Genomic DNA, 22126 nt, shown 5'->3' on the forward strand with positions numbered 1-22126 from the left:
AATGGAACAAGAACAGAACCGACTAGAGCTCCCCCTTCCCCTTTCCCCAATGCAATATTCTAGGCCCAGAGAGAAGCTTTATTGGGAAATAGAAACAAAGTTTTGATTTAAATGGGACCGGCTTTTTAGTCCATGAGTGTGACTGAAAAAGCTATGGGATCTGGTCACTGGTGGAAGACCCCTCCAAACTGGTAGGAAAACAATAACACTGGTATTGATTTGCTTTCTGAGTCCAGTCTGCTCGGTGAACCCGACACAGGGGAGGGACATCGTGTTCATAGCAATGGGTCTGCAGGGCCTTGGGACCAGGGGAGGGGAGGGAAAGGGAGAAGAGAGGAGGGGAGGGGAGCTCACGCCTGTCTGGCTGGCGCTAGGCTGGAGCCATCTTCCCAGAATCAGTGGCCCCTTCCCATTGGGTGGGACCGTCAGGGCTGGGGCTTTGGGGAGGTGAGGACGCTACTGCACATTTGTGTGTATGTGGATACAGCCCCACCCATATGCCATGGTGTCTGTTGGGACGCAAACATGCACTGAGCCCAAGTGGGAACAGTGAATTCAGACTCAAACAGAGAGAAGTCTGGAAAGGCTTTTAAAGGAGGTGGCTTTGATTTGGGTCTTGTGGAAGGAGAGGGACTTCGGGATGCACAGAAGGGACTGGTGGCCCAGGCAGGGGGAACGGACACAAGCAAAGGCTGGGAGGTGTGAGCGCCTGTCACTGGTACAGTCCGAGTGTGAGGCACGTGAAGAGATATGCGGGACACGGATCTGGAAGATGTGTCACCTTTAAAGCAGTGTCTGGCCTGGCTCTGACCAAACTGGGCCTCACTTTTCTCACCTGCAACCCAGAAAGACTCCCCCTATTTCTTCCTGTCCTAGGAATAAGTGAGTCTCCTGAATCAATCAAAGCATTAACCAGGAGCTCAGAGGACACACTTATAAGTCAGAAAAGCTTAGGCTCAAATCCCAGTTCTTCCCCTCCCTAGCTGTGTAACTCTTGGTAAGCCTCAGTTTACTCGTCCGTGAAATGGGGATAACAAGCTCCACCTGGGAGGACCGATTCACATGATGTACGTAGAGCCTGGGCACAGTGCAAGCCTGCACGAGGCAGGAGTTCCCCGCACCCCATCCCACCCCGACCTCCGATGGGGCCCTCACTTACATAGGAGGCCAGAAGAGCGCGGGGGGCCAGGATGAGGGCCAGGTAGAGGCAGGGCGCCGCAGCAAGCAGACTGGAGGCACAGATGAGAGGCTCGGCCCGCGGGTTGACTTTCTTGTACCTCCTTGAAGCCTCTGCTCCTAGGACAACCCCGATGATGCCAGTCACGACAGTCAGTGCCCCAAAAATCAGGCTGATGGGAAAGAATACAGAAGGGTTGGCCAGCGGGTGGGGCCGGGAGAGGGTCCAGCCCCCTGCCCCTGTGTATAATCTGGTACCCAAGAGAAACATGGCTATGGGCCCCTTCCCCTGCCTCCTAGCGGGTGCCCCCAGCTCTTTGGGGGCCTGATCAGGGAACCTGGTACTCTCCCTCCTCTATCCCCTTTCCTGTCTCATCCTGGGCTCGCCACTGGCCGGGTGTGATCTGCCCAGAACCCCAGTCCCAGCCCTCCTCAACTGCAGTAACCTTCCCCAATCTCTCACCACCCAAAACTATCCCACTCAAAAATCTCAATTCTCTAGCCCCAGTTTGGCCCCAGCCTCCTCGACTTCTAGCCCCCAGTGCTAACGGGAATGGAGACAAGTGAACATTTATTTATTGAGCTCCTACAATAGTCTGAGCCCTTATCTAGGCATTCTACACACCCTCCCTCCTTGAGCCCCACCTTCCCCTCTCTGTCTTTGAACGCCTCTCAACCAGCCCCCTCCTGACTACCTTTCCCACCCACTCCTGGACCTACTTCAGCTCTTACGCTTCCCTCCTGGGGAAACCTGTCCCTCCAAAACAACTTCCATACAGGCCCCCGGAGGGTGCTCTCTAGAACACAGATCTGACTGCCCCCTGCCACCCGCAAGCTAAAACTCTCCACCAGTTCTCAAACATCGACCAGATTCAGTGCCCGCTCATGGCACGCATGGCCCTTCACGATCTGACCCTGGCTGACCTCAACTCCAATCTCCAGGTCCATCCTCCTCTGCCTCCAAACTAGTCACTGTCCCCACTTTATACTTTTATTCCTCCATCTGGACACCCTTCGCTCCTTTTTCCACCTACTGACCTCTTACTCATCCTTCAAGAGCGATCACAATCATCTCCTCTTTGGAGATGCCTTCCCCTGGCCCTTTGCTGATTTCTTCAATCCCTTCAGTTCCTATAGCACCTTCTGTATCTCTGTCATCAAGGTTGTTACTTATCACCTATGAATTACCGGCGACCAGAGACCGGCTTTCCTGAATCTATGCTGGGAGCAAAGAGCCTGGACCACAAGAGATGTATGTGGAGGAGATGAGCTCACTGAGCCCTCCCAGAATTCCCAGGTGGGCAGACGAGGAAGGTTGGGCTGAGAAAGGTTAAGGTCAGGACTACCCAGATAACACATGACAGAGGCAGGATTTAAGGATACATCTTTCATCTCCCAGTCCATCCTGCTCTCCCAAGCCTCCTGTTAAAGGGGCTCAAAGAAGTACTGAGACTGACCGACGAGAACTCTTGAAAACACAAACGTAACCAGGACCCTTCCAGCCCCTCGGTGGCTTCCTGTTGTCCCCAGGGGAAGCTTGTGGCCAGCACTGCAGGACTGGCCCCTGCAGAGCTGTGTAACCTCCCCTCTCTTCTCCCTCCTTCACTCTGCACAAATGACTGAGAATTCTCTAAACTAAGTACCATTGCCCCTCAGCCACCTTCTCTACCGAGCCAGTATGTCCCTTCCCAGACCCAGACATTTCCAGAAGCTCATGGGATGGCCAGGTGCCCTGCTATTACCTTCCTGGTGGCTCCCACCAAGATGTAAGCACATGACAGATGCACCACTATGGTTACTGACAAATTGAGTGTCACAGAAAAACCTCTCCTCTAAACAACTACTGTAAAATATCCATTCCATAGACGGAGTACCGGTGGGTTTGTTCCTCTGCCCTTCATTGGTTTATAGGGGAGAGTATTAGAGCCTGAGAGGACAGGAACCGGCCTGAGGTCACACAGCCCCCATGGGCAGAGCCAGGGCCTCCTGGCCCTCTGTCTCCCAAAGCATGTGTGTCTTTAGGCGGTTCAAAGGTGCTCACTGAATCTTCCCTTCCAGGCTGCGCAAGGCTCCAGCTTAGGCCAGTCAGGTGACACCGAATCCCCAATGAACAATGTCTGCTTCTGAGTCCTTGGTCTGAGCTGGCCTTGGCAGATTCTTGAGACCTTTGTGAGACTTAGGATTGCTTATTCAGACAGGTGGTGTAGACAGGGAGACTCCCCCATCAGCCCCTGAGCAGAAGGTATGGCCAGAGAACACACCCAGCCACCAAGCCCCACTACTTCCACAGCACTTTCCCAGAGCCAAGAGTAGAGGTCCTTAAAGGCCTGCAAATTCTATGTTGCTTCTCTGCACAATGGTCCTGGCAAGCCATTGTCCGATTTCTACTTACATACCCCCAGGGGCAGGAAGTTCACTGCCCACACGTAGCCCCTTCCACTTGGCTAGCACTGAGAATTGGAAGTTCTCTCTCTGGCCAAGATAGAATCCTGTGTCTTACAGCTTCCTGCCCTCACCCCACCCTCACCCTAAGGCTTATCCTAACCACAGTTAAGGTCTGTGCAGAACCTCAACACAGGGACCTTCTACCCACTCTGTGGTAGGCTGAATAATGGCCCCCACGATGTCTCCAGCCTATTCTCTGGAACCTGTGAATGTTACCTCATATGACAAAATGTGATTACACTAAGCATCTTAAGATAGACAGGTGGTCAACCCTTCCTTGTTCAGTGGGCCATAAGTGCAACCACAAATATCCTTATAAGAAGGAAGCAGAGGGAGAGCTGAGACAAAAGGAGAGAAGCCGTGTGTCTGTGGACATGGAACCTGGAGAGATTCAGCCACAGGCCAAGGAAAACCTGCAGCCACTGAAAGTTGGAAGGGGCAAGAAAGGTTTCTCCTGTAGAGCCCCCAGAGGCAGTATAGCCCTGCTGAACTTGTTTTTGGCCCAGTGAAGCCATTTTGGATTTCTGGCCTTCAGAACTATGAGAAAATAAATTTCTGTTCTTTTAAGCTACCAAGTATGGTAATCCGTCACATCAGCGCTAGGACAATAATGCAAACTCCCACGTCGGTTTCTCACACGGGTTCTGTGAAGGAGATGAGCTGGAAGAGGAGGCCGAATGAAGCTGAGAAAAGGGGTGGGGAGTTGCCCAGGGAATACGCAGCCAGTTATTGCCTGAGGTAGAATCGAGTCCTATTGCCCCCTCACTTTTTCAAGCTCCTGGGGGCTTTTAGGACTCAGTCTTTGTCTCCAGGGAGATAACAATGTCGCTGTGGCACCAGGAGAGACATAGCGGTCTCATCCAACGCACCCATTCATTCACTCACTGGATACTTTCCCTGGGCGCCCATGGTGTGCGTGCCAGGAAACTGCTCCCAGCTGAGCGCAGAGGCGTTCAAGTCAATGAACAGTAACAGGCAGTCTCCAGAGGCAATATGATGTGGAGCCTAAAAGGACCAACTTTAGAGTCCGATGGGTTTGAGTCCCGCCTCTGCTACTTGTTCTCTGCGTGGGCATGGACAAGTCACATAACCTCTCTGATCCTCCATCTCCTCCTTTGTAATACAGGAATAATAAGGTTAATTATTATAAAGCCTCAGAGGGTTTTTTCATGTAGCATGCATAGCTTAGGGCCTGAACTGAAGTTAAGGCTTAGGAAGTAATGGTGAGAAATGGGAGGGCAGCTACGAGCAGAGAGCACGGCTTGGGCAAAGGCACAGACAAGAGGGAGGGCATGGGACGTCCTGGAACCACATGAAGCTCTCGCTCTGGGCACTGGGAGTGAGGAGGAGGCCGGGGGGAAGGCGGTAGATGTGCTTCCGGCAGAGGACTGGTGTCGCTGTGGCCTCAGAGAGCAGGAGGAGCCCATGGGGCAGCCTCAGAGAGAAGGAAGGCACCACAGGGGGCTGAGAAGCATCCACTGGAGAGGAGGGGAAATTAGGATTAAGGGTTTCAGGGAGGAGGAGAAAGCAAGTCAGAGAGGACTGAGATTGCCCTCTCATTCGGGAAGTCACTGAGTCCTTGAGGAACAGGGTAGGGAGGGCCGGGAGTAGGGCAGGCATTCCCTGAGGACGGCAGCTTTCCCAGAATCGCAGTGCCTCAAATGACACGGATGAAATCCCTACGGCTGAATAGTGATGAGGCCTCCCAGGGGCTGAATGTGCCATCTGTAAAATGGGATGACCTCACAGTATGCGTACGTTCGAAGGAAAGTGGCCCCCACCCCAAGTGCCCTCTGGACCTCCACAGCAGCCCAAGAGTGGGAAGACAGGGACGTGGGCCCAAAGAGGACAAGGGAGCCACCTATGGACACCCAGCGCGGCAGGAGCTCAGCCAGAGCCCGAACTGGCCTCCTGCCTGCCAGCTGGCTCCTGAGCTCTGTGGCTTCTTCACAGAGCACCATGTGCCCAAACAGATTGAGTTTCAGTGCGCAGAACCTCCTGAGACTTCCCCACCAAGAGCGCCCCTAACCTGGGCCGGGTGCCCAGGGCCCCCAGAGGACCCTCACCTGTCTTTGCTGTCACATGGCTGCTTGAAGCAGGGCGGCTGCAGTCCGTGTACCACACGGGCCTCAAACAGAAACTTGGGGGCCCAGAAGCCCAGAGCTCCGGTCACGAAGGCCATGGCTGTCACTCCAAGGGTGGACCACACAAAACTCCAGCTGCAAGAGAAAGTGCCCTGGCCGATGCTGCGGGAGGGCTGGGGCTGCAGGGGACGTCCGCTCCTGTGTGTTCCCCTTCTCCCATTTCCTGGGCACTTAGGTTGTCTGGGCACACAGGTGGGCTTCAGGCTCCGCGTCCTCCCCAACGTCCACTGAGAGCCCTGCACATCCTGCCTCCACCCCTTTACTCGTGCCTTGCCTCCCTCCCTTCTCTCTGCGGGCCAGCTCTCCCCATCCTGAAAGGCCCACATCCAGCATCCCAGTCCCCAGGAAGCTGCCCCTGCTGCCCCACCTTCCTCTGGGTGCCCTCCACCAGCCTCATGGCTCTGCAACAAACAGAGCTGGGTGCTGTTGGCGCTCCACATTTTGGGAAATCATGAGGCCCGGGAGTGCAGCTGACTCCGGCCTGCCTCCCCGACCCAGACTGGAACAGAGGATAGATGCACTCCCATGAGGCTCAGAGAGGCATCTTCCCTGCATCCTCCCAGCAAGCCCGAGGAGCAGGCAGGGCTAGAGAATTCTGTCCATTGAATAAATGAGGGAAGTGAGGCTCCAAGTCTCAGGTCACTTAGGGATAAGGCAGTGGCAGAGCCAAGGCCGGAGCTCATGCTACCTCCCTCCCGTTCCCCTGCCTCCCTCCCAGCCTATGCTTCTGTCCCGCGCGGCTGCGGGGAGAGGGCCTCTGAGCAAGAAAGCGGCATCTCGGCTGGGGAGCGGGAGCTCAGAGGAGAAAGATGACTGTGAACGCTGGACTGTCACAGGGGGCTCGCTAGAGGCAGAGAGCAGGAGGCCTGGGGTCGGGGGCCAGGGCAGACGGTGGGAAGAGCAGGAACACTCACTTTCTCCCCAGGTTTCTGACATCCTCCCACCAGCTGCTCCTCAAGGCCCCCGTGGCCACCTGCCTCTGCGTCTCAGCAGCTCCTCGGGGTGGGTCTGGAACCAGCGCGATGAGCAGAATCAAGGCCACAGCTTCCAGGCAGGGCATGATCTAGGGAGAGGAGGGCCCAGGGAACTCAGTGCCATGCGCCCCTGTGGTCCAGAGATGCTAGGGTGACTGAACACTGTGGGCCAGGCTCTTGGGATGGAGGGGAAAGGGGTCATGTCCTGGGTGCTGGTAACCTGAAAGAGCACTGTTTCTCACTCCATTACCCTGACAGGACAGCCTCTCTGGGGAGTAGCGTCCCCTTGGGAGTTGACTTAGTACCTGTCTGTCCATACAGACACTACTCTGAGCACTGAGCCTGGCATGGCTAAGAACCGGAGCCCTGACTATTGCATACTTGCTGCCGCCATAACTGCCCCTTTTCCCTCCATCTGCTACGCCAGTCCTGCCCTGGTATCTTTCCGTCTCTTGTCTCATTAATCATCAAGAGTCTCCAAGACAGCACTTACTCCCTCATTTTACAAGTCGGCAAAGTGAGGCTCCTAAGAAGGAGGTGACGGCTTCAGGTCCCATAGCCAGCAAGCTGAGCCGCCAAGATTTGAACCCAGGGCCACGACTTCTACATCCACATTCCACGTGAGGCCCCAAATGTCTAAAGCTGCTGACGCCTGGCCACCCCCCTTGGCTCCGGGTAACGTGCCAAATGGCTAAGGCCACTGGAGGCTGGAAAGTCCCTGCTGGCCCAGGGGCAAAGCAGGAGGAAGAAAAGGAAGCTGGACTCACCCGGAGGGCCCAATGCCAGCTCCCAGTCAGCGCCTTCACAGATGACCCCAGCACGTAGCCCAGACCACTGCAACAGAGGGGCAGGGGGAACAGGCAGCAAGGATGGAGGGGCGGCCCAGGCTCCCAGGCCAGCCCGAGCCAAGGGGCCCCCACCGCAGGGAGCTGGCTCTCCGCACCTCATAGCCCTTTCCCTGGGAAAAGCGAGCCACGTGAGGCCCAGATGTCCACTGCCCTTGGTCAAGTCACCGGTGACCTCTGGCTCCTAGCCCATCCCCAGTGCCACTGTGCCCTGTCTCCCTATATGAGGACCCCTCCCTCGCCCAAGGCTCAGCCCTGCCTGAGTCAGGGACTTCAGGAAGCCAGGGGCGGGGCTCGGGGCCTAGCTGTCAACCCCACTCTGTCCTACCCCACCTTGGGGCGCACTGCCTGGCCCTTCCCTGCCTCGCCTGCCCATGCCGGCCCCTCCGGCGACAGGCAGAGCTGCCAGGCCGCTCCTCCTCAACTCGCACCCCCGCCCCAACCCCCGCCCGCCAAAGTGTGCTGGCACGTCAGGAGCACCTTTATTCTCTCTAATCCTCACCGCAGCCCACCAGTGTTATTGCCCTCGTTACAGATGAGGAGCTGAGGCTCAGAAAGGGAAAGCGACCCCATGAGGAAGGGGTAGAGCAGGGATTTAAGTCCAAGCCCTTCTGGTCTGGTGTGTCCTCCCCAGCCCAGCCCCTGTTCTGACTCTTTTGGGCCTCAGTTTATCAACCCCAGGAAGTGGACTCAGGGTGATACCAACCTTCCAACAGGAATAAAGATGTAGAAGATGGCCAGTACCCGGGTCCTCTGGTCTTTCACAAAGAGGTCGCCCAGGATGGTGGGTGCGATGGTGGAGTAGCTGGCTGTGCCAGTGCCCACAACTCCCCGGGACAGGAAGAAGAGCCAGGAATACTGGGGCAGGTGGGCACAAGAACAGGGTGAGTTCCAGAAATCACCCACTGGCAAGGGACTCAAGGATTTGTCAGAGGGGCTCGAGCTACAGGCACCTCGCTATCCTCCCAGCCCTGGTTCCCCCAAATCACACGGGTGCCCCCTGCTGGTGCCTGCAGCTGCTGCTGGCCCCCAGCCCCCCAGCCCGGAGGAGCCCATCTCCAGAGCATCGCCTTAGCTAACCAGGCCAGTTTCCCCTAGACAGTAGCTGTTACCCCACCCCCACCTCCAGCACAGCAGGCGGAAGTGAAGCCACGAACAGCAGCGGGAGGTGCAAGAGAGGAAGGCTCCTGTTAAGAAAGCCTAACGGGCCGGGCCCTGGCCGGTAGGGTTGCAGGTTTCATCCCCGGCCAGGGTACATACAAGGGTCAACCAGTGAATGCATGAGTAAGTGGAGCAACAAATTGATGTTTCTTTCTCTCTCTCTCTCTCAAATCAATCGATGGATCAATCAATCAAGCCTAACAGGCTCCTCTCTCAGCTTGGAAGGCAATCCCCAGCAAGCCTGGCGCCTTGAAGGGAAGAGAGAGAGCCCCCACCCAGTTCTCATGGAGCCAGCGGGAGACAGTTCCCTGGGGCCTGTGCAGAGGCGGGGGCACCTACCTTTGGGGAGATGAAGGAGCTGGAGAGGCCTGCTCCCGACCAGAGGAGGATCCCAAAGCTCAGTGTGGCTTTGCGGCTGTGTCGGTCGCCCAGGTAGCCGAACACGGGGGCAGACAGCAGCAGGCAGACGGTGAAAACTGGAAGAGACAGGCAAGGGGCAGCTTGCATCTCCCCACAATGGTGGGCGGGCAGATGGGCCTAGCAGGCCCACAGAAGGGCACCTTGGCGGTGAGTGGATTCAGGCCACAAAGAAGAAGAAATAAAGCAAACCCCCCAATCCCCTCCTAGGACATAATCCATTGCCTAAAGTCAGGGAGCTGGGCTGTGGGGCCTTGGGTCGCTAACTCCACCTCTCTGATCATCACCCTAGCACTGGTGAAGTCAACAACCCCCACGCCCACTACCACACGCCCCTGGGAGGCTGCTAAAGGTGAGCTAGAAATGACGGCGGAGCCTGGCACGGATCTGCCAGTGGTCAGGGCACACCAAAGCCCTAGCTCTGCCCGAACTCCTGCCCTCTGTGAGCCTGATGCTGGGACTGGTCTGATTTTGCTGTCACAGCCCTGCTGAGGGTGAAGGGTGGCAGAAGGGATGGGTGGCCTGCCTGGGCCCTCTTGGAGAGGCAGATGAGCACCGTTTAGAAGGAGAGCAGTGATTCCTGGAGGCTGGAAATGCTTTGGTTTTCTTAAGTAGGTAAAACATTCTCCTGACACCGTCAGTTGTATTTATACCGTTTTTTAAAGTAAACCCTTAAGAACTGGAGGCTGAATTAGTGAATACGTTGGCTATTCTGCAAAGACAAAGAAACAGCCACGTTTTTGCTGGACTCTACCACATGGATAGGTACCCTCACTGCTTCTGTTCCTTAAATAAATCGCCTCCACCCTCCAAGGAGGACGCGTCCCAGGCCTCCGAGAGCCTGCAGGTGGCAAAGGGAAAGTCTGGACCCTCCCCACCTTGTCCCACCATCCAAGGGCCTTAGGCTTTGAAGGGCCCCGCCCACCAGCTGGGTCTCCATTCATTAAGAACATATGATTGACATTTCCTAAACCCAAAGAGGATCCAGATTCCTCCCGGCTCAGGTTCCAGCCCCTCCCACTCCTCCTGTATTGGGTGGAGCCACGCACAATTGCGGAAATTAGGGCAGTTTTGACCTACAAAAAAAGAGAATTTAATATGGTTCGACCTCGTACTCCACTGAGAATGGTCTTTGGTGTCAATGGCATTTATAATTTTAATAGCTACTGCCAAAATAGGCCTCCAAAAAAGGCTGTATCGATTTACACTTGCATAGAAGCATATGCCAGCCCCCTTGTGACACTTGATAGGATCAATCCCTTTATTTTTGTTCATCTAATGGTTGAAAAACAAATGGCATCTCGCTGATGTTTTTATCTGCATCCTTTCGCCAGTGAAGCTGAGCATCCTCCCACCACTTTTCTATCGGGCTCCTTGCTGTTTGGAAATAGTTCCTCCAGTCCATCATTCTTCTTAGAAGGATTTAGAACGCAAGTTCTGAGACTAAACTACCTGGGCTCACATCCGGAGGCCACCGCTTCCTAGCTGTGCGACCCTGGGCAAATTCCTTCACTCTCCTGTCCCCCATGCATCGACTACACAATTAAATAGTAAGAGTACTTGCCTCATAAAATTAAATAAAATAAGGCATATAAAAAGGCAGTGACTGGCTTTATATAAATGCCTAATAAATGTTACCTGTTATTAATTATCCCATTTACAGTTTCAGTCACCGTGATACAGAAGAGTTTAGCTTGATGTCGTCAAATTTATAATCTTCCTCTAGGGAGGTTGTTTCATGTCTTGTTAATGCCTATCTTTTTTACCCAAAGGTTATAAAAATATTTTGCCAAATCTAATACTTTTATGAGACTTGGGGCAGGGGTCCTTTACAGGACACAAACGCCTTAACTGTGCAGTTGCCCTGAGACAGAGAGACCCGCCCCTCAGGGGAAGGCAGGCGCTCCTTCTTTCCCTTCTAGCATCTTCAGATTCAAGTAATTTCTGTGACAAGGCGGGAGTGAGTGATTCAGGAGCACCAGGCGAGAAGGACTCTCTACAGGCAGCAGCCTGGAGTTGAATCCCAGCTGTGACTCAGCAGCTGTGTGACCTTCAGCAAGCCCCACAGCCACTCTGTGCCTCAGATTCGGCATTGGAAAAATGGGCCTAATACTAATACCTGCCTCATGGGGTTGTTGTGAAGAGTAAATGAGTTATATTATAAAGCACTGAGAATAGTGCCTGGCACATGGTAAGGGCACATCAGGGTTGGTGTCGATATTATTACTCGATTAACTAACTCCAGCAGTTTCTCTGTCCCAGTTGGGAGGGAGCGGGGATCTGACCACTGTTTCTCCCTTCCCTCTACCTCATCTTTATAGCTTGACTCCCCACTTGGAGGCTTCCTTCATACTGTGGCCCTGTGGACAGGCAGCAGGGCAGGTCTTTGGGCCATTGCATTCCTGGAGGCTGGAAAAGTAAAAATGCTCACCTTAGGTCACCAGCTACAAGCCCGGTCATCAGGCCTCTAGCCCACTGCCCTGTCCATATGCCTTTTGGGGCAGTTTGTACAGAAATGACCCTTCCCTTCATCCACTCCCAAACACACAAACTCAGATATCCACATCCACACCTTTTCTTTACTTCTCTTCTCTTTCTTTCTTTTTCTTTCTTCTCTCTCTCTCTCTCTCTCTCTCTCTTTCTCTATATCTCTGTCTCTCTCACACACACGCTCACACACACACTTCTCTCGTCACGATATCTCACTTATCAGCGACCTTGTAGTAATAACCCTGTTTACCATAGTAAGAACCAGAGAAGGGAAATGTTGACTCAACTATCATTATCTGTTTCATCTAGAAGTTTGAGAACTTTGAGCTGAAAAGATCTCTCTCTAGCTACGAAGGAAGATCATAGATTTAGCAGTGAAGGAAGACCAGCCCCAGCCAGCCTGAGGCAGGAGCAACTGGAAAACCTGTGGTCTAATGCAGGGCTCTGCTCATTCTTTTGCTTGGTGCCTCTTAAAGAAGTTTACAGAACTATGCACCCCTTCACATGTTTTCTGCTGACACTTAAAACTTTTTTTATCATAAGTTTAAATAGTTTCAAAAGATGTGATTTCCAGCATTATCGAATTTTTTAAACTATATTTACATCCAGATCCTTGATGCTACAGATCAAGTTCATTCAGTTTATGGGAAATGCCTGCCATAGAATCTAATGAGCAAAACCAGTGCTGCCCTGGCCAGCTGGCTCCGTTGGTGGAGCATCGTCCCTTACACCAAAAAAGGTTGTGGGTTCGATTCCCAATCAGAGCGCATAGCGAGGTTGCGGGTTTGATCTCCAGTTGGGGTGAGTAAGGAAAAAAACTGATCAATGTTTCTCTCTCACATTGATGCATCTCTCTCTCTCTCTCTCAAATCAATAAACATGTCCTTGGGTGAGGGTTGAAAAAAACAGTCCTTATTTGTCAAATCAATCAGACAAATCAGACCAGTTGTCTGTAAGAAAGATGTTAAAATGTTGGCTTCATCTTTTATTGAAATAAATGTGCCGACACCTATCCCGGAGACAACCTTCTCACTTCTGAATTTAAAATCATAGATAAATAGCAGACTGTCACACACCAGCAAGACAGCTCGATAAGGCTTGGCATCTTGCCGTGGGATTGTGGCCTGGGAAAACATCCCCAGTGGGTTTCTACTGACCGTCTGTCTGCTCTGCCCCTGTCCTCCCCAGCCGAAGCCAAGTCCCTCTGTCTGGCACCCTGGAGGTTTGTCCACCCGGCGCAGGACACCACAGTGAGACTCAGAAAGGGGGAGAGAGGTACTGTCCTGCAGAAAAGAGTCGATGGGCGATTATTAAAGAGGAGGTAAGAGAGGAGAGAACCAAAGGCCAACCAGAGGCTTGTTCTCAGGCAGGTCCACTTTTGGAAAAGAAATATACGGGCTTGAGGATCTTTAAACGGCTTTCCTCAAGCTCTGCTCCTGTAGCTCCTGGAAAGTTTTCATATCTCCCCAGGGCCCACCATACCCCAGTTTGAGAACCTTGTTCTAAAGGGTTGAGATAGTAAACCCTTAGAAAGAAGAACCATGCATGTGCTCATTAGCGGCTGGGCATGTTCACGCGTGTGTATCTCTGTTGTGACAGTGTGCGCACACATATGGGCGGGGTGAATGCATGTGTCGCCACCCAGGCATTCATGGCCCCAGCCGACCCTCCCTGGAAGGGGAAGTAGAGCTGCTCCCCGAAGCTGGACTGAAGGTGCCTGTGGACCCAGACCACCTCTGAGCCCATGTAGGGGGCAGTATCTCTGTCTGTCTGTCTGTCTGTCTGTATGTCTTGGGGGTGAGATTTTTTCAAGTCCACGAGAGAGAAGCAGGTGTCGGGATTTCTCAACCCCTGCCAGTCTCCAGTACCCAGCGGAGCTGAACAAACAGGAAGGAGCGAGTGACCGGCTCCGCAGCCACGATCCTTTCCAACCCCAGCTCCCTCTGCTCTCTGGGCAGCACCTGCCCTCAAACCTGAAGTGACTGTGCAAGCACGAGGCCTCAGCCCATGCCATCTCCTCTGCTTCCCAGACTGTCCCTCACACCCGCCGCCACCACATGCAGTGCCCCTGCCTCTGCCAGGGGACTGAGTGGGGCTCAGTCTGGCCCCCGTTTCCCAGCAGCTATCGCTGGCACAGGGCCAGACCTGCCAGGAGCCCCCAGCCCAGGGTGAGCCCAGCGCCCCCGCTCCAGGGCCAGGACTCGCTCCTTACCCGTCTGAAGCAAACCAACATTGCTGTCACTGATGTGGAAAAACTTCTGTACATCCAACAGCACTCCTGCGGACAGACAGACAGCATTCAGGAAGTGGGAAGCAGCCCAGTGGGCCTCTAAAGGCACTGCCACTGCCTGTGGGACAAGGCCGCGGCTGAACAGCACAGGACAGGGCTCGGCACCCAGTCCACTGATCTTCCCCTCCTCTTACACATGCATACAGTCACATGCACATACACACATGAACAGGCACACAAAGAGACGTGTATGCATCAAACACATGCAGAAACATGCACCCCAAAGGCCCTGACTTACACACATACATTCATGCACAGCACACACCCCCAGGAACAGACACACATAGTCATGCAGACATACAGACATGGAGATCCACATACATGCATACAAACAGGACCGCCCGGGGACATATACTCACAGAGGCTGATGTACACACACACAGGAGCCTGCGCTCACAGGCGTGTTGGCCCAGTCTCACACACCCCCAGACACACATACACACATACACTGAGGTGTACATATGAAGACACACCCACGAGCATGCATGCAAAAGCATGTGTGCAGGGCTGCCATTCAACATCATGGGCAGAGGGAGCGGCAGCTCCCTGTTGCTGCACAACGCACAGCCGTTCACTCAAACTGCAGAGTAAATGGAAGTCCCTGGGATTGTGCAAGGCAGCGGCCCTGCTCGTGTAAAACTCCAGGTATTCACAGACATCTGTATACATGCATGATTATGTACATGCAAAGACATGTGTACCTCGGCCTGCACACGGTCACACCCAAGCATGTTCTTCCGGAGGCGTGAGCACACAGACATGAGAGTGCACATGAAAGCTTCAGGGATGGGTTCTATTCAGGCCCGACCTTGACCCCCAACTCCCTGAGCAGGGCAGGCTCTCATTCTGCACCAGCCAGACCTTGCTAGGCCACGGGCCGGTATAGTGCGCACCCCGCCTAATGCGGGCAGAGGAATCAGACCTCCTGGCACCAGGTTCTGCTCCCTGAAATCCCCTCAGCCCTTTGGTGTCTTTTAGAAAAAGTTAGTCAGGGTCCTAGGCACCTGATTATCTGAGCTGTGAGGCTCTGGCCCTGCCACGATGAGGGACAATCATTACTTCAATGAATGATGAGATGCCCGAGGGCCAGACCCCAGCCCAGACACTGGAGTTGACACTGCAGTGTTTCCCTCAGAAGTAGAGACTGTCATTGTCCCTATGGCACAGACGAGGAAACAGAGGCTCCAGCCAGCCATGGTGGCCCAGCTGAAAGTGGGAAAGTTGGGAGTCAGCCCTCCACCCAGCACTCAGAAGGGGCAGAGCCCCCAGCCCCTGTAGGACCCTGCAGAACTGCCCACCGGTGGTGGGAGAGGGATAAAGCTGTCCCCTCTGACCCCACCCCACCCCGCCACACCCCTCCAAGACCTGTCAGCAGGTGAGGAAAAACCGATGAATCAGAGAAACAAAGTAAAATTTTTTTTCCAATGTTTACTTCAGGCCCAACTGCCACAGCATCTAGGCATACCAACCTATATGTTCTTTCTTTCTCTTTTAATATTTTTAATTACACGAATAAGACCTATTCATTGAAGAGAAAAAATAGACAAGCAGATAAGCAAACTAAAGAGCCAAATAAATATTCTCTCCAATCATACCCAAATCCCCCGTTTAGGAACGAGGACTCACCCCCTAATCTGGCGCGCTCCCAGGCTCCTCGCCGCCCTGGGTGCTCTGGGGCGTGGGCGCAGCCTCGTTTTTTCCCTGTGAGCTGTCACTCTGGCTTCCCACAGGAGAGCCCCCCTCATCGGGAGACTCGCCTGCCCCCAGCAGCCCCCACGCACTCTGCTTGGTTTCACTTCTTTATCCCAATAACGGTAGCATTGCTGCTCACACAGCCAGGGGAAGTCCCAACAGGGAAGGGACCTCGGGACCTCAGGCAGGCAGAACTCAGGGCCTGACGGCTCAGCCAAAGGCCTCTCAGGACAAGAGGCAGGGAGGGCAGGGACCTGAGCCCGCAGGGCTCAAAGAGCCCTCTTCCCGTGATTGCCCTGCTGTCACCTGCGCCCTGCCTATCCCTTCGCTTCACGCCCCCCCTCACACTCCAATTCGGGCCTCCTCAGCTTTGGCCTGGTCCCTGCAGCTGCCTCTGCATTGACTTCCTGCTTCACTTTGCTCCTATCCTATACCTCAAATCTGATTATAGACTCCCCCGACCCTTCCACTTAAAACATTTCCCATGCATCCCCATTGCTTCAGAAGAAAGTCCGAGCCCCTAGCCTGGCACCGGAAAAAAGCATACGCTCTGGCCCCAAACCCACTTTTAGAATTATTTCCTGCTTTCTCCCCACTCACCATACCTGGTCAAAGTACGCCCTTTGCCCCATGTGCCCTGGCTCATGCTGACCCCTCTGCCTGAATGCTCTTGCCTCACCCCATTCCCTGCCTTGCTAATTTTTGCAGCCTTCAAAGGCCTAAATCAAATACTCTCTCTTCTGTGAATTCTACCAGAACCCTCAGTCATTGATCCTGGGCTGCTCAGCTGCCTCTCACCCCACTCTACCTGCATTAGAGCTACTTGTACATGTGTTCTGTGTCCCTCCGAGCTCATCGAAGACAAGCGCTGGATCCGGGGCTGTCTATAACCCCTCGGTCCCATTCATTCCATAGCCACTCTCTGGAGTGCCCCGCTGGTAACTGATGACTCAGTACCCCGGTCTTGGGGATGCCCAACGACTACAGGGGCTACCTCAGAGCTCCCCAGACCAGTCGGTACCTCCCTCATCTGACTGCATCTCTCTTCCTTGCATGAGTCTTGTTAATGACCTTCTTCTTCCTCTGCCCTGTGAGATGGTCATTCCGATTTCAGAAACTATAAGGTTGACTTCCCCTCCCCTGGGTCCCCAAGGCCCACCCACAGGGTCCTGCCCATAATTAGTGCTCATTTGATCTTGAGTGAATCAGTGATAGAGAAACGGTTGAATCATGAATGAATGAATGTATGAACGAATGAACGAATGAATGAATGAATGAATGAACGAACAAGTGAATGAGTGACAGAGGAGATTGAGCCCTGGGGCCTACAGGAAGGAAGGGAGGGTGTGCAAGGTTTGCACGCAGCCTGCTGTCCCACAAACCCCCAGGAGGCTATTTCTCGCTTGGGAGCCGGGCCAAGGTGCCCTGTCCTCCACAGCCTCACCCTGGCATTCCACCCAGAGCCTCCAGGCCATTTCCTGATGTCTCAGTCCTCCCAGTTGTCCTCACCCACCTTGCTACCACCATGTACCCACACCTAAGTGCACACTTTTAATTTGGGGCTCGATTGGGAAACTAGATTGGCGGGACAGCAGGGTTATGCTCCCCAGGAAGAAAGCTTGCTGGGTGGAAGGCCACCACGGTGGCAGCGCAGCCAGTGGGTGGATGGGTAGGGGTCGCCCAGGATGCCTGTCCCCTTCCTCACCTGCAATGATGAACCAGTTCATGTAGTTCAGGAGGTTGGTGTAGCAGAGCACCACCGCAGCCGCATAAGCTCTCCAGCGGGGCAGGCTCCAGGGGGCAGGCGTGGTTGGATGGGGACAGTGACCTGAGCCCAAGGCCCCGGAGTACCCACCTGACCCTGGGGGCCCCCCTTGAGGCCCCTCTGGCGCAGGCTCCTGGCACTCCTCAGGCATGCCCCACACCTTGCCAGCCCACAGCTTCTGTCCTAGGAGGCACGCAGGGACGAAGATGCATCAGTTCTGTATTGAGTCACTTCCTGTGGTCTCCCAGCTTCCCAATCTGAAAGCGGCTACCCTAACTGCTAAGCATCTTATCACAGGTTTCTGCTGAGCCCACCACAACCTCAATGGTGAGATTTCACCATCTGCCGCCTCCAGGGCCTGCTCAAGGGGAAGAGGGCTCCTGCCCTCATCCCCCACCCTGGGCGACTGAACACTATGGGCCCCTTGATCCGGTCAGCAGCTGTAGCGGCTGCAGTGAAGAAGTGAAGTTTCATAGGACAGGAAATGAGATGAGTCTCCTAGAGGCCTGACACCTATGGGAGGGTCTGGCTGCCCACAGAAGAGATGTGAATGAGGGACTTGAACCCGGGTCAGATCAGGTGTTGGCCAGGAGACCAGCATTGGACTGGGCTGTACGTGAAAGCAGCACCTGCCACTGTCTGATGCCCGCCTGGAGAAACAAGGGCAGCTGCCTGCAGGAGAACGGCCTGCGGGCAAAACTCACTCATGGGTAAAAATCTAGGGGGAAGTATCTTAAACATTGTTTTATTTTTTAGTTACAGTTAACATACAATATTATATGAGTTTTGGGTGAACAACAGAATAATTAGACATATAGCCTACAAAATGGTCACCCCAATAAAATCAAGTACCATCTGACACCATACAGAGTTATTACAGTATTATTTACTACATTCCCTATGCTGTGCTTTACATCCCCATGGCTATTCTGTAACTCCTAATTTATACTTCTTAATCCCTTCCTCCTCGTCACCCTTCCCTCACCCCCATCTGGCAACCATCAAGATGTTCTCTGCATCTATGAGTTTGTTTCTGTTTTGTTTGTTCATTTATTTTATTTTTAGATTCCACATGTAAGTGAAATCATATGGCATTTGTCTTTCTCCGTCTCACTTATTTCACTTACTGTAACACCATCTAGGACTATCCATGTTGCTGCAGGGGGCAAGATTTCACTTTTTTATGGCCGAGTAGTATTCCATCATATATATGCACCACTTCTATATCCCTTCATGTACTGATGGACACTTAGGTTGCTTCCATATCTTGGCTATTATAAATAATGCTGCAATCAACATATGGATGCATATGTCTTTTTGAACGACTGTTTTGGCTTTTTTCAGGTAAATGCCCAGCAGTGGAATTTCTGGGTCCTTCTTTGTCTCTTGTTACAGGCTTTGTTTTAAAGTCTGTTTTGTCTGGCCTGAGCAGCTCAGTTGGTTAGAGTGAAGTCCCAATACACAAAAACTGCAGGTATGATCCCCAGGCAGGGCACATACAAGATCAATCAACAAATGTATAAATAAATGGAACAACAAATCAATGTTTCTCTCTAAAAACAAATAAATTTTTAAACCTGTTTTGTGTGGTATAAGTATTCCCCTGGCTTTATAGTTTGTTTCCATCTTTAAAAAATATCTTCTATCCCTTTACTTTCAGCCTGTGGGTCTTTCAGTCTGAAGTGAGTCTCTTGTAGACAGCATATGTAAAAGTCTTGTTCTTTTATCCCTTCAACCACCCTGTTTCTTTTGATTGAAGCATTTAATCCATTTTCACTTAGAGTAATTGTTGATAGATGTGTAATTATTGCCTTTTTGTTATTCATATTTTTTTATCTTTTTTCTTTTTCTTTATCTTAAAGAAGTCTCTTTAACATTTCTTGTAATATTGGTTTGATGGCGATGAACTCCTTTAGTTTTTTTCTTGTCCAGGAAGTTCTTTATCTGTTCTTCAGTTCTAAATGATAGCCGTACTGGTTGTAGGTCATTGCTTTTCATCACTTTGAATAATTCATACCAATCCCTTCTGATCTTCAAAGCTTCTGATGAGAAATTAGCTGACAGTCTTATATGGTAGCACCCTTGAAGATAACTGTTTTTTTCTTGCTTTTCTTTTAAAAGTTTTATTTACTTATTTTTAGAGAGATGGGAAGGGAGGGAGAAAGAGAGAGAGAGAAACATCGACATGAGAGAGAAACATCAATAAGTTGCCCCAATCAGGGACTGAACCCACAACCCAGGCATGTACCCTGACCGGGAATTCAGCCAGCGACCCTTTCCGCTGTGGGACAGAACTCAACCAACTGAGCCACACCGATCAGTGCTCTCGCAACTTTTAAGATTCTCTCTTTGTCTTTAGCCCTTGGCATTTTAATTATGATGCGTCTTGGTGTGGGCCTCTTTGGGTCCATCTTGTTTGGGACTCTCTGTGCTTCCTGGACTTGCATGTTTATTTCCTTCACCAAATTAAGGAAGTTTTCTTTCATTATTTCTTCTAATAAGTTTTCAATTCCTTGCTCTCCCTCTTCTCCTTCTAGTACACCTATGATTGAACATTGGCCCACTTGACATTGTCCCAGAACTCCCTTAAACTATCCTCATTTCTTTAGAATCCTTTTTTTCCTGTTCTGACTGGGTGTTTTCTACTACCTTGTCTTCCAAATCACTGATTTGATCCTCAGCTTCATCTAATCTACTATTGATTTCCTTTAATGAACTCTTTATTTCTGACTGGTTCTTTTGTATATTAGGTCTGTATGGAAAGAGTCCAGCCATTATTAATGTAACGAGAACAGTTTGGGAGACATCGATGTAACCTGGCAGCCCAGGAAAGTGGACTGGCATGCACATGCATGAACAATGACAATTCGACTGTACTAGTCTGTGGGGGCGGTAGAAGCCATTGAGTGAGCATGTATACTGTTTGGCCCTCACATTCAAAATGACTGAGCAAGTAGAGCAATGAATCTGCATCATATTTTGCATTAAGCTTGAACATTCCTCTGTGGAAACTATTCAAATGATTCAGAAGTCCATGACTATGGGCAACTGGTGATTGGCAGCTTCATCACAACACCGTGCCCGCTCACGCATCATGTCTTATACAGAGCTTTTTGGTGAAACATCAAATCACCCACATGACTCAGACCCTCTACTGCCCAGATTTAGTGCCCTGTGACTTCTGTCTTTTCCCAAAACTAAAATCACCTTTCAAAGGGAAGAGATTTCAGACCATCGATAAGATTCATGAAAATATGACATGGCAGCTGATGGCAATTGGGAGGACGGCATGAGTCCCAAGGTGCCTACTTTGAAGGTGACTGAGGCATCATTGTCCTATGTAGAATGTTTCTTGTTTCTTCTTCAGTAAGTGTCTCTATTTTTCATATTACATGGCTGGATACTTTCTGGTCAGACCTAGTATTTTCTATCTGCATTTTTATGTTTCCTATCTCTTTGTTGAAGTTCTCACTGAGATCACTGAACATCCTTATAACTTGTATTTTGAACTCTGCATCTGTCTCCATTTCATTTTGTTTAGTTCTTTCTTTGGACTTTTGTTTTTTTCTTTCACTTGGGACATGTTTCTTTGTCTCCTCATTTTGGCTGCCTCCCTGTGTTTGCTTCTACATATTAGGTAGAGCTGCTATGCCTCCTGGTCTTGGTAGTAGGCGTCCTGTGGGGCCCAGAGGTGCAGATTCCCTGGTCCCCAGAGCTGAGTACTCCAGGTGCTCTAGGTAGTTGAGCCTTGATTGCTGTTGCCATGTCAATAGGAGTGATTGAGCCTCAGGCTGACTGGCTGTGAGGACTGGCCATGACTATGGCGGAGAAGCTGTTGTGCAGGGTTTTACCCGACACAGCAGGGTTCACTTTAGCAGGACTCTGGCATCTGCTGAGTCTGCCCTTTGGTGTGTCACTTGGAAGTATTTGGGTGGTGTTCTGGTGTGGTCTGAAGCTGGCCACCAGGTGTATTGGTTTTGGGGACTCTTGGGAATTGCAGACCAAGGTCAGCCACTCCTTGTGTCTAGCCGGGTCCAGCTGGTATGAACTACAAAGTGATCTGCAGGCAGTTGCCGCTTGTGCTGGGCGTGGAGGCGCCTGGGAGAGAATGAGCTGAGAACTGAGGCCGGCTGCCACTAGTGCTGCGCTTGGGGCCGCGTAGCAAGAGGAATGGGCCAGATGCTGCTTGTTTGGGGTTTGTGAACCTTTGTGAGATTTTAAGAAAGTCCAAAACAACCTAAATGTCTATCAATGAATGAATGAATGAGAAAAATTTGATATAGCCATACAAAAGGATATTATTCAGCCTTAAAAAAGGAAAGAAACTATGACACATGCTACCACATGAATGAACCCTGAGAACATTATGCTAGGTGAAATAAGCAAGACAGAGAATGACAAACACCGTGTGACTCCACTTATGTGGGGTACCTAGAGTAGTCACATTTGCGGAGAAGGTGGTGGTGGCCAGGGATGAGGAGCTGGAGACAGTGGCAACGGTGAGTTACTGTTTAATGAGTCAGAGTTTCGGTTTGGGAAGATGAGAAAATTCTGGAGGTGGGAAGTGGTGGTGGTCGCACAGCAAGGTCAATTATTTTGCCACTGAATTGTAACTTAAAATGGTTAAAATGGTAAATTTTATGTTATGGATATTTTACCACTACTAAAAAGAGTAAATGTGGTGATCTTAAAATTAAGAAAGTGGCAACATTCTAGGTTCCAGGTTT

General features: G+C 51.8%; 1 protein-coding gene across 1 annotated transcript in view; it reads right to left on the minus strand.

Annotated features, from left to right (window-relative positions):
* Positions 1–17550, minus strand: part of SPNS3 (SPNS lysolipid transporter 3, sphingosine-1-phosphate (putative)) — a 41164-nt gene extending 23614 nt beyond the window's left edge. Inside the window, exons 1-8 of the mRNA XM_054575643.1 lie at positions 17340–17550; positions 13865–13930; positions 9085–9221; positions 8291–8442; positions 7507–7573; positions 6680–6828; positions 5688–5840; positions 1160–1349 (exon numbers count right to left, since the gene is read on the minus strand). Of these exons, the coding sequence (XP_054431618.1) occupies positions 1160–1349; positions 5688–5840; positions 6680–6828; positions 7507–7573; positions 8291–8442; positions 9085–9221; positions 13865–13930; positions 17340–17550 (1125 nt within the window). The remainder of the gene's footprint in view (positions 1–1159; positions 1350–5687; positions 5841–6679; positions 6829–7506; positions 7574–8290; positions 8443–9084; positions 9222–13864; positions 13931–17339) is intronic.
* Positions 17551–22126: the final 4576 nt, after the last annotated feature.

Source organism: Pteronotus mesoamericanus, unplaced genomic scaffold, assembly GCF_021234165.1.
Source record: "Pteronotus mesoamericanus isolate MK-2021 breed Mesoamerican mustached bat unplaced genomic scaffold, CSHL_Meso_final contig_317, whole genome shotgun sequence".
In the NCBI taxonomy this organism is placed as follows: Eukaryota; Metazoa; Chordata; class Mammalia; order Chiroptera; family Mormoopidae; genus Pteronotus; species Pteronotus mesoamericanus.